Source organism: Trichosurus vulpecula, chromosome 3, assembly GCF_011100635.1.
Source record: "Trichosurus vulpecula isolate mTriVul1 chromosome 3, mTriVul1.pri, whole genome shotgun sequence".
Lineage (NCBI taxonomy): Eukaryota > Metazoa > Chordata > Mammalia > Diprotodontia > Phalangeridae > Trichosurus > Trichosurus vulpecula.
Window position 1 is genome coordinate 165,838,941 of NC_050575.1, and position 13,323 is coordinate 165,852,263.

Below are 13,323 nucleotides of genomic sequence, written 5' to 3' on the forward strand. Positions count from 1 at the left end.
ACTGGTCAGGTCGTGAAGTCTAAGGAAATGGTTTTATTTAATACTTATTAGTACTTACACTGCCCCAAAATATCATACAACGAGCATACACAACTATACATACAGAAATGGTGCACTCCTAGCTCTTTGTGATTAGAGGGAATAGTGTAGCCATGCAGGCATGGTCTCCTTACCTGGACAGCCATGCTGTATGCCATTTATAACTGAACAATCCCATTTAAGGAATACTGAATTCTTCCTAATGCACTTTATGCCACTATTAACCTACTACAAACTGTAATACAAGGAAAATTAGGAACCCCTGAGTAACCCCTAGCTACTGACAAGCACCCCCAGAAAGAATGGACTCATATCTTTGGCATTTAGCAAACCCCCTGGGACACCAAGGAATGTCAATAGATAGGACCATCCCACTGAAGGATAACCTGGCAGACCCTTTCTAGCAGATATCCCTGGGGCTCTGTGACTCCACCAAGGAATGTAAATGAGATTATCCCACTAGTAAGATAACCTGACTGAATCTTTTGATCAGTCAGGACCTTTGTTCCTGTTTCCCTGCCCTGTACCTCCACATATCCTATATAAGCCAAGCCATCACCCCAACACATGGCCATTGATTTGTGGTGCAGTACCCCAATGGCCGCCGGCTAATAAATTCTCCACTTAAAACTTATACTCTGTGGTGTGTCTCGCTCGCTTCTGGTACAACAAAACCACCAGCAAACTTTCAGGATGTCATGTATACCAGTGGTGAGTTGTAGTAAGTACTTGGTACTTTGAGGTATCTCAATAAACATACTCAAGCAAAATGCAAGCAACTTTAAAGTCAAGGCCCGGCTTGAGGACTGGAAAAAGAGGGGTAACAGCAATGCTGAGGGAGCAAATTCAGGGCAAAACAGTTATAACCCATAGCTTTGGCAACCAAATGGTTAAGCATAGATCTGCCACTAAGGAGCACAGAATGTCCAATCCTGAAGGGGTCAGAATGTCTTTTGATGATCCTTATTTTAAAAATCAACCCTGGAATCTGTATGGCCCATTCAGAATCTATTCTTTGATTGGATTGGGGTATGCCACTTGATGTTTTTGCATTATTTTTATAAAAAGGTACCATCTAGAGTTCACTCTTCAGATTTCATGGAGGATAAAACAGAGGTCCAGAAGAGGAGTGATAGGCCCAAGATCATTCAATAAAGTGGCAGAGGTAAAACTGTGACCCCAGGCTCCTCTGCCTGTACAACGCTGCCAGGAAAATGACTGATTTGTTGCCATATAAAGAACTAGTTGATCCAAAGGCTATTTTTTGGTTTCACTTCTAAGTAAAAAAAAGCTAAGAGAATCGCGTGCTGATCCTCATGATCCCGTCTTTCAATTCTCTGCCTGGCTACCCAGCGTTCAAAACACCTTGCCTTTTTTCTTCAGACGTCCAGCCAAGATTTAACACAGTCAGGAGCTCTAGATTCACTCTCATTCTTCCTAAGTTACTATATAAAAATACACAGCGTTGAAATGAGAGGGTTAAAGATCAAAACAGTCACTGCACCTGCAGAGTTTAAATGTCAGAAAAATATGAACACACCAAAACCATTCATGACTCTTTGTGTTCCTGCCCTTTCAGGTAGTCCCCCCCATACCTCCCCTTATTTCAGAGTTCCATTCTGTGAATCCACCCTGCTGTAGCTATGCTGGCTATAAAAAGCTTCTTCACCCCAGGACGAAGTTCAAGAAGTCCCCAGGGGACCACAGTAAATGATGAGACCTGTTAGCAATAATGGGTCCACTGAGAGCTGTCCCCAGCCCTAATCCACTTAGACACACTTAGGTAAGGGGTCTAATAAGGAGGAGAGCAAAGGCTTGGGGATGGTGTCAAAGCTTGAAATAAAAAGGAAGAGCACATTTCAGTTTCTTTTGTCAGGGTTAGCTGCAGGATCACAAGATCCTGGTCCCTACCTCTCTGACACAGACCACAGGTCCTGGGAGATTCTGACAGGTGTGTACATGTTTTGTGAGTCTTTGATGCAATCCTTGTGGCATTCATCGGAGCTTAGGAACCTGGGATGATTCTGCCAGGCAATTCCCCTGTCCTTCACTGTCACATTGAAGGAAAAGACCTCAAAGGGCTCCCTGCCTTCTTAGCACGCTGGGGCCGTTTCTGTGGCGGCTTACTGCTACTATTTGTGGGCAGGAAAACACACGCAAGAGTAATTGCAACCACATAATGAGTGCCAAAGGAAGGAAGCCCTAGGGGTTTTTAACACTAAAGGAATGCGGAATCAAAATTTCTCCAATGATATTACTTTAGCTATTGCTGCTTATAAGTTATTCTCAGTTTAGTGGAGGTAGAGAATTACAGTATCTCCCCACTAGCCATTAGGAAGTTTGGGAACCATCTTCTTCCTTAAATATAAATATATTCATAGTCATACATTCATGGAACTCCTTTATATCAAGGATAAAGTAGTATCTGTTCCCACAAGCCTTCTTGAATAATGCTGATAACTGAACTCACTACAAATTACTTTACATAAGTGGGCCAAAAAAAAAAAAAAAAGATAAAAGCCCGAAAGGGAATATTTCGGTTGACTACTAGGGGAGTGTTACTACAGACAGGATTATTATATTATAAAACAGTATTCTCCAGGTGGATGAGAAGAGCAATACTACTTGATGCAAAAATAAAGTGGACAGCTGGTTGTGTCAGGCCAGCGAATCCTAAAAAGGATAGCTCTAGCTAGGTTTGTGCCTAACACCCATCTTCCACTATTTTTACTCTGAAATCACATTGGATGAAGGGACAGAGGTAAATTTCATGGAAGACTGCACCAAAAAGCAAGGCCACACTTTCAAAGTCCATATCCAGCCCTGGCTGTGTTCTAGCTTTTAATAGAAAGTAGAAGGTGGTTGGTTGGTTGGTTGGTTGAGCAAAACAGTGGGAAGTTACAACTTCTGGCTATTAGCCATTCTAATTACATTAATTAAGACAGACACTATTAAATAGATATTACAGCCATATCTACATTATTTCTTCATCAACATTACCTATTTTATCACCATACAAACATCTTCAGAAAGAATACACCATGTTATGTGAAAATATACTTCACTAGAAAATCCAAACCCTTTCCACGGCAATAAGTAGTTCAAAGCTTTATTGATAAAAGATTATTAAGGTTAACTGTACTAGATTACTTTCCACTATGTTCTTATCTACTTGACACAGCAAAGAAAATATTTCACTAGAGAAAAGAGAGGATTCTTTAATCCACTAATTCTTACCTGTCTCAAGGGAAAAGAGGACTTCAATGGTATCTACCTTTAGTATTTGACACAAATATTCTATAGCCTACACCCAAATAGCTGACCTTTTTATCTTTCTGATTCTAATATTAGAGATAAGATTATTTATTTTAAATTCCATGTAGATTACAGAGGAGGAATTTGGAATTTTTAGTGTTAATGCATAAATATGCTACCAGTTGATACTTATTCCATTCCCTCAGATCCATACATTTTTGCCCTCCGAGTCTCAGCTTCCAGTCTGTTACTTAAATTGCAAGCAAGAAAACAACAGGAACCCTTAAATCTCTTCAAATGAATATCTAATCTTTTTTCTTTTTAAACTCTAGTTCAATTTGACCTGATAGAGTCCCCCTCTCCACTTTTAAACAAATAGTTTTGATAGGTTATTTTTAGGGCACATGAAATAAAAACACAGCACAGTCTATCCAACTCCATGCTTATACATTTTACAACTTTCTAATAAATTGCTTCCACCTTGCATTTAAAAACCTAAGGCAGAGCATTTAAAAAAATGTATGCAAAGGCAATGGTGTTCTTGAGTAAAGGGTATGTACTTGCATGAAAACTGGACCATTATTAAAATACTAGGTTATTGGTCTATGTTGCTTATTGACACAAGCGAAGGGATCAGATACTTTCTGCAGAAGCAGAAGCTGGCAATTAATTGCAACACTACAGCGTACAGAAATTATAAGACCAGCTAAAAAATAAAAGGGACTCTGCTTTAATGTCCCTAATAATTAAAACAAAAGAAGCAACAAATAATGAGCAGAATTTCCTCTCCCTAGAAAGTTTTTCACAAACTACTTGGAAGAAAATTATAAGACAAGACTGCAAGGAAGAAGTGCATATTTAAGACTAAGTATTTGTGCATGCTAAAAGTGAATTTCTCCCATAGGTATGGCCACTTAGATAAGGAGGTTAAGATTAAGTACTTGGCTCACTGCAATAAAGACCAAATTAGAATATACAGTGATCCTCTATAACTCTAGATGGTAAGGAGTCTATTTTCTTGATTATATGACTGGTTATCTCCATTGGTTAGGTCATGATGGTAAAGAGGTCATGATCATGGTTTGGATTCTCCCCTCCTCCCTAGTTAGTTTTGATTTGTTTCACATCTATGCCGACAGTGTTGCTTTTGGTCATAAGGGGAATCACTAGTGAAAGGGCTGAGAATTAGTGTAACTCCACCACTACTAGTGATTAATCTAAAAGTATCTTTCTGTACACAAAGACTAGCATATTAGTACCTCATATCTTCAGCCAGTACACATTACTTGATGATAACCAAATATCTTTGTTAGAAGCATTTTTATTTATAAATTAAAGTCAACTATTATCTGCATTATGGAAGGAAAGCAAACTTTGGCAACGATATATTATAAAAAAGGGAAAATAGGCTGTTTCTTAATTAGTATGAAGAAGTTGGCTCCAAATACTACTGTGGGGGTTGTGGATAACGAATAGCTGGACAAAAGGTTAGTGAATGGGTAGACACTCTTCTATGAGGGAGGGGGAAAAGGGAACCAATATCCTCTCAGGCTAGTTAGGCAGTGCTATGGGAAAAGCTCTTAGGCCATATGAGCATGAAAAATGCTTACCATAGTCCATTAATCAATTTGGAAGCATTTATTAAGCACCCAACCCTAATTCTAGCCTCGCTGGACATCACAATCCCTTCATCACTCTGCAACCCAGCCGAACCTTCCTGCTTTCTGCTGCTCATACAAAATAGGACATTTCCAGCTCCATGCCTTTGGACTGGCTATCTCCCATGCCTGGAACACAGTTCCCAAGGAGTCCCTCTTTTCCCTTAAGATGACCCCTGGGCACCATCCTGAGGGCTTTCCTGATCCCCCAACTGTGAGAGGGATCCCTCCAAAACTACCTTCTATTTAACTACTCTGTGTATGTACATATTTATTAACTTCATATTTATTTCATGTGTACATATATGTACTTGTTATACCCCTCAATGGAATGAAAACTCACTGAGGGTAGGGACTGTTTCATTCTCTAAACTAAAATACCCATGGACTAACAGAGAGCTCGGCACATGACCAGTACTTAATAAATACTTGCTGATTAACTGACTTAGTACTTAGCAGGGTGCTTTGCAAGTAGTAGGTCACCTGCCTAGAGAGGATAACTGAACCTCTGGGAGCTGATGAGGTCACCAAGAGAGAGGGTATAGAAAGGTAGAAGGTAGCTTAGTCAGAACCTAGAGGTCCATCAGCAGGGGATGGAACATGTATAATGATCTAGAAAAGAAGCAACTAGACAGCCAGGGAAGATATAAAACAGTAACCAAAAACCCAGAGAGGAGAGACTATCCAGGAAGAGAGAGGGTGGTTGGCAGTATCCAATGCTACCAAAAGGTCAGGAAGAATGATGACTAAGAAAAGGTCATTGTATCTGGTAATTAAGGAGATCACAAGCTATTCTGGAGAGATCTTTATATTTAGTCGTCATGTAATAAACACTACTTTGACCAGTAGGCGTCCAAATCTCTCTATAGGTGGCACAGAGCACTGGGTCTGGAGTCAGGAAGACCTGAGTTGAAATTCAGTCTCAGACACTTACCAGCCGTATGATCCTGAGCAAGTCACTTAACCTGTCTGCCTCAGTTTCCTTAACTATAAAATGGGGATAACAGTAGCTCCTACCGCCCAGGGTTGTTGTGAGGATCGAATGAGATAATGATTGTAAAGTGCTAAGCATAGTGCCTGGAACACAGTAAGGGCTATGTGAATGCTAGTTATTATTATTACTAAAGAATTCATTAAAAATCTTTTTTTTTTCAGGGAGGAACGCAGGGCAATTGGAGTTAAAAGTGACTTGCCCACAGCTAGTAAATGTGTCAAGTGTCCGAGGCCACATTTGAACTTAGGTCCTCCTGACTCTAGGGCCAGTGCTCTACTCACTGCGCCACCTAGCTGCTCCTCATTAAAAAATCTAAACTCAAATAGCAAAGCCTCCAAAGTCACTCAAATTTCTTCAACAAAACAAAAAGCATAACTTACCTTCTGGAACACCTGATAGTTGGACTTAGACCATATGTCAAGCTGAAAAAAAAAATAAAAATGATTAAAATCTATTAGAGTATTTGATGCTGTAATCTGCTGTGTCTGTTACTTGGCTTGAAAAATCAGAAATCCAAATGATCAAACCATTTAAATAGAGGACAGGAATGGAAGGTACGTGAATTCTAGGTTTGACTTTGCCACTAAACTGCTGTGAAATCTTGGACAAGTCACTTCCTAGGACTTCCCCATGAGACCAGATATTTTTCAGATACCTTCTAGCTCTAAACTTTACAATTCTATGAATCACCCCTATTACCTACAAGGAAGATTTAGGCTTTGTTTTTTAAAAAGAACAATTTGGACCTGAGCTATCCTTTAGCCTGATATTAGAATAATTTTTTCCTCCAAGGTGGAAACAGGACTTGGGGATACAACTCTCTCATTTTACTTATGAAAAAACTGAGGTAAGAATCAGTAAGTCAGTCAACAAGCATTTAAGTGCCAAGCACCATGCTAATTGTTTGGAATACAAATATAAGCAAAAAGACAGTTTCTGCCCTCAAAGAGTTTACATTCTAAGGAGGGAGACAATACATAAAAGATGAAAAGGCGATAGGGAGGATGTACCCCACCAAGGGGCATGATGGCTCTAGGGGTGGACGGTTCATCTGAGGTATGAATTCCAGGGCTGACATCATTTTCTAGAATGAAGAGGTTTCTGGGGCATGACAGAACAGTCCAGAGGCGTGCAGTCTGATGGGAAATGAAGAGATGGCTGGGCTGGGTGTGCTCCTTAAATGGAGGAGGGAAGTCATTTATCACTTGACTCCTAAGTATCAAGTCAGTACTCTTCTACTAGCCCATAATGCCACACAAAATACTTTTCCAATCTAATTAAAAATATTTATTTATTTTTAGTTTTCAACATTCACTTCCATAAGATTTTGAATTCCAAATTTTCTCCCCATCTCTCCCCTCCCCACACCCCAAGATGGCAGGTAATTTGATATAGGCTCTACATATATATTCATATTGAACCCATTTTCACATTAATCATGTTGCAAAGAAAAATTACAACCAATAGGAAAAACCACAACATAGAAGAAACAAACAAAAAAAGAAAAAAAGAGAGAGCAAATAATATACTTCAATCTGCATTCAGACTCCATAGTCTTTTATCTGGATGTGGACAGCATTTTCTATCATGAGTTCTTTGGAGCTATATTGGATCTTTGCATTGCTAAGAAGAGCTAAGTCTATCAAAGTTAGCCATCACACATTGTAGCTGTTACTGTGTACAATGTTCTCCTGGTTCTGCTCACTTCACTCAGCATCAGTTCATTCAAGTCTTTCCAGTCCTAACCTAATTTTAACCAAAAGTTTTTAGGGTTCCCGTGATCACACAGCAAATAAATATCCTGTTCCTGTCTCAAGTATGAGAGTTTGGGACAAATTAAGTAAGACAGAAAAATTACAGCAGTATAGTGTTGGGAAGTGGCTCATGAATGCTGTGGGTTAAGAGGGGAAGCCAGCAATGTGTCCCTTGGGTACTAAAAATCTCCTTTAATATGAGTTCAAGATTACATTAATTGAAACACCTGGTCAATGAGCCTCTTGGAACTTCTTGTTGGGGTTTACCAGTGGTCAAGATGGAAATGGGAGACATGGATGCTTTGTACTGAGTTGTGCTATTGATTCTGGAGCACAAGTGAGGCCAAGAAGCATTCAGGTGGGGAAAAACCACTTAGAATACATGAAGCAGAAAAGATGTTTTTAGTGCCTTTTGGCACTCCCTCAAATCGCTTCTTGATTTTCACATCTGTGAAATGAATGGTCTGGATGAGGTAATTTCTGAGGACCAGTTGAAGTCTAAAAATTCTCTAATTTAATATTATGGTCCTTTAGTTTAATATCTTAACTTTCATGCAGAAAAGTGAAATTTGAGGAAAAAAAAACACTTTGCTCTGAAAAAAACCACTTCTGCTCCAAATGCAGAAAACATTTCACTGTTTCATTTTACCTTTCTAGATACTCCAAGAGTAAAAAGTATTCTTACAGACACAGAAAAATCGCATTCCTAAAGAGACTGACTGTACAGCAACAGTCCACATGCAAGCTGCTTCTCCACAGGGCACCAATAGGAAAGGAGAGGACCATATCTCCACCTTCTGCCTCTCCTTCCCCACCTTCTATCCCTAAATCTGAGGTCTAAGGTGGGGCCTGATCATCAGGTCAAGGTGAGGGCACTAATTCAAAGTAGTGTGGACCTGAAAGGGTGCTAGGCTAACCCTACATGCAGGTAGGGCACACGGATGACTCTGTGGTATGATTTCACAACATGCCTATAGATCTGCCTCTTCAAAAGCCATCTCCTCCACTGGTCTGCTCTAGTGTTTGATATCCTTTCCATTAAAATCATTCCTTTGGGTTAAGGCATTGTGTGTCTAGAAAGTCTCTGATAACATAACTGTATCAGGGAGAGAGAGGATGAAGCAAGATGGAACAAGGTATTCTAAGGCTCTAAGCTATTAGCATTTGCTAAAACACTATCATGGGATTAGTTTATTAGCTTATCTAGCTATTCCTCCAGAAACGGATCCTGAGAGAAAGTTACAGAGGACAAGTGTGACTCATTTCTAGAACATGGTACACTCACTATGGGAAGATTCTGGTGGAATGTCATCTTGAGAATCCTCAGGTACCTAGAAGAAGGGAACTATGAAAAGAGAAGGGATGTGCTACTGGGGGTGGGAGCACCTGGGGCAACACAGATACCAAAATACTTCAAAATTTTGCCAGGGAAAAGCTCAGATCTCTTTTGAAGGGAACAAACAAGTCCCTTAACTGTTTAGTCACTGTTAACATATTTGACAACTTGTATGTGTCCTTTAAGTGGGGGGAACTTCAATGTCCTGTAAAGGTGAATCTTTAGGTAACATGTACAAAATGCAATCCCTATATTATCTCTACTTTATCAATTCCACTGAAGTAAACAGCCATTTATGTGGAAGCCATGTACCAGGGATCAGATGGATGCAGCAGCCTCGCCCAGGGCCTCCGGCATATAAAAAAAATTATTCAAGGATTGCAGGAAGAATGTTGGTTTTTTTTTTTTTTTTTGCATCTTTTAGTTTTTCCAAAATCACTGTCAAGAAGACAATGAGATGCCCAGATTTTAAAACTAACTTTTTGAAAAAAGTAACGTGGATGTTCCTGTACTAGGAAACTAAACTTAACCTTCCATTTTAAGCCCATGGATTTTTCTAGCCAAAATTTTCTATTATTTTTCTCTCCCTGCTTGTCAACAATGCACAAAGGACTAAGACACAAATGAGAGGTAGTTGAGGAAAAAGTAAAAAAAGGAATTAGATACCACACGCAAAAATACAAAAGAAAGTACTAATTCTACATCTAAGAACCTAGAAATTGGTTTAATTAAAATAATACCCACTAGAGAGAAAAATTCTTAGACATAATTCAGAGGTGGTTTTCCCAGTGTAATGAGAGCTTATAAAACAAACCATACATTCAATGGTAGGCCATTGTTCCCCAATAGAAGTTTAAATACGCCACCAATACCCAAAGGACTGCCAAAGGTATGTGGGCAAGAAAAATTTAAAATAACCTGGTGCATATTGGTCAGAATTTGATCCAATGACAATAGGGTTCTCTATTTTACAATTAATACATAGCAGGTGGTTTACACTGAATTTTCTACTACATGCCAGAGACAAACATCTAAATGAGGGTCTGGAGTCAATGTCCTTCCTTTCTTTAGGGCCAGGAAAGTTTCTGAAAATTCATTTCAGAGATTCTGTGCTGGTACCACTGGATAATTTGTTAGCTTGAACTTCTCAGCTACAAGGGCATGGTGACTAACTTTTTGCTGGTTCCAAAATTCTTGGATAAAACATTCTCTGATGTTAGAGGCTGCACATTTTTAGTTTACTGATTGAGAACACTTTGAACTACAGTTCTAGGAAAAAGAAAGCGAGGTGCCCCTAAGCAGACAAGCCAGGGATATTTGGAAGACTTAAAAATGGAGCGCCAAGCACTATGGCCATTGATAGCTACATCTGTGATCTGAACTCTTGGGAATAGAATAGTACCCGGTACTGTGCAGCATAAGGAGATTTTAGGACTATGAATGGGCTATTTCTTAAACTGAAAACAAATTCCAAAGATCATCAATTACTTTTTTTTTTTTTTGCTTTTTGGCAGGGCAATTGGGGGTTAAGTGACTTGCCCAAGGTCACACAGCTAGTACATGTGTCAAGTGTCTGAGGCCGGATTTGAACTCAGGTCCTCCTGACTCCAGGGCCAGTGCTCTACTCACTGCGCCACCTAGCTGCCCTGCATCAATTACTTTTTAAAAATCTGTTCTTATTGTGTAAACTGAAACCCCAAAGTATCTTTCTTTTCACAGAGGGGAAGCTAAAAAAAAAAATTTCATTCAAGGGGTTTGTTCTTTCAGACAAGAAAGATCAAGATGCAGTGGAATTTCCAAAAATGAGATGCCATCGAGTATTCTAAGGACCCATGGAACTTGCCACCCACTCTGTAGCAGCATCCCTTGAGACTTCCAAGTCTCTCCATCTGCTCTGTAGCTGTACTGTCTTATGTGTATTGCCTCCCTCAATTTCTATTTGTATACTCGGCACTTAGCACAATGCCTGGTACATAGTAAATACCAAATAAATACTTTTCAAGTCATTAATTTTTTTTTATTTCATTCATTCACTAAATTTTCTAATCTGAAGTGCATATTTTGGAGGAGTCTCTACCACAAGGATTTGAGGCTAAAAGGAACCTTTGAGATCACAGTTCAACCCGTTCATCCTAGAGATGAAGAGATGAAGAAATAGAGACCCAAGAAGTTAGGTAACTTAAAATCACAAAGAAAGTAAGATCCATTCTCAGGACCTTGGTTTTCCAAATCCACTGCTCTTTCTAAAACATTTCATGGTGTTTATGTGTGTAAGTTTCACACATATGCCTGCTGACAATTTAGGGGACTTTTCAAAGACTCATCTGCATGTTCAATTAAGAAAAACCACATAAAGCAATAGATGTCAACAGTCAAAAGTTAGTTAAAAGTGGCTCTTCATAAGAAACTTACCATTCCCCAAGGAGATTTCAACTTTAAAAGCCTATATTTAGTATACCAAAAAATGTCAACAGGTGATAAAAGCTCATGTTTGTTGCAGGGCTAAAAACAGCAATAGTAGTCATTTTTTTTCAAGCTCTAAGGTGACTTAAGTTTCCAAAATAAGAAACTCATATTCAGGCATCTTATATGCCTGCCCACCCTCCCCCAGGAAAATAAAAAAGGTGGCAGTAATAGTACTAAAGAATGCATTGTTACAGGTCTATTATTCTTCAACTTTTCACTTTCAATCAAGACACACATTTGTAACAAAAAAAAAAAAAAACCTGCTGAAAGCACAATTTCAGGGCATCCTCTGAATGTGAATTAAATTGGGATTTTTCCCTTCTCAAATTCCCCCCTTCCCATTCACCTCCTTCAACTACCCATCCCCCACCTGCCTCCCAACTGTATGTAACAAGAGGCCATTTTTTGAAGGTCATCAGAATGATTTCAAAGGCGATAACAAATCAAAATGTTCCCTGCATCTAATATCAAACAGGGATAGTGCCAACACTTATTAGAGAAATCAGATTCAAACCTTCCCCCTCCCCCTCGACCCAAACACACACACATCCAACTTTGAAGTGGAAAGAATGCAAGGATCAGAAATTACCCTAGAGACAGTTCTAGCAGTCTTTGAAGGTTTCCTTTGATACGACCATTTCTTTTCCTCTCTTACACTAGGAGGCTAAAAGCTGCCCTTTTTTTTATTGATATGGGGTAATTAATGAAGCTATAGCATTAACATAACCCAAATCCCCTAATAAGATAAATTCAACTGAGACACTTAGGTTTCTTTAGTTTTATATCTAACTGCTGCAAAATTAGGACGCTAGCCAGATATTCAGCTTAAACACCCAACATTAAATATGCCATGTCATGGCTCTCCTTGTTTGTATGATTATAGAAAAGTAGTGGGTCAGCATATCACCAAAAATCCTAGTACATTTTTGTTTTGATAATTAGAATTAGGCTACTTATGCTTGCTTAAAAAGAATTTGCTCAATGGAAAAAGCAAGAGGCTTAAAGCTTCTATTATTATTTTTGCAAAGTGATAGCTCTGGTGGCTATTGTATTCTAGGATTCTTCTGAGGACTGTATAGGTTAAATCTGGAAAACAGGAATGGTGCCTAGTCATCATGTTAGCAAAAGAGCTAATTAAAATGTATTAGTATGTGATGGATGTGACAGATTAGGAATAAACTCAATTGCAGCAAAATTGGTGTCCAACATCCCTACTGTATATAGAAGGCAATATCCTTGGCTAGTTTATTTGTGGTGCCATTTGATATATGAGGGTAACCAGGATGGGGGGAAGGGAGGATTTGGAAATGATAATAGGTCAGGATCAGTTTAAAGAAGAGAAATGTTGAAAAAAAGAGAATATGGGGGGAAAATGTTACAGATTATGAATATTTATTTTCCACTATGAGTTGCAATGTGGAAGGAGGAGGAGACTGTTCTGCTTGGCCCTGCAGAGAATCAAAGGGGAGAGGTTGCAGAAAGACACATTTCAGCTTGATACAAGGAAACATTTCCCCAAAGTTAGAATTGTCCAAAGTGGAATGGGCTGCTTCTGGAGGTAGTGAGTTCCTCATCACTGACATCTTTAACTGGAAGCTGGATGACCATTTGTCATATTAAAGAGAAATTTCCTGTTCAGCTACAGGCCAGACTGGATGTCCGCCGTGGTTCCTTCCAACTTTAGGATTCTGTGACATTGCTGGGTTGTGCAGCAATGGCAACTATTAAAATAGCACCTGAGTAGTCAGGCAGACAGTCAAAAGCAAATTTCAACAGCGAATTGATTGTGCAAGCAACAATTTGTTCAGCAGGTAGTCCATC

The 13,323-nt window shown here is 39.2% G+C and overlaps 1 protein-coding gene across 1 annotated transcript in view; it reads right to left on the reverse strand.

The window, feature by feature from the left end:
- The window catches only part of MED27 (mediator complex subunit 27), a 252,304-nt gene that overhangs the window by 14,434 nt on the left and 224,547 nt on the right, over positions 1–13,323 (reverse strand). Inside the window, exon 6 of the mRNA XM_036748120.1 lies at positions 6,327–6,368. Within this exon, the coding sequence (XP_036604015.1) occupies positions 6,327–6,368 (42 nt within the window). The remainder of the gene's footprint in view (positions 1–6,326; positions 6,369–13,323) is intronic.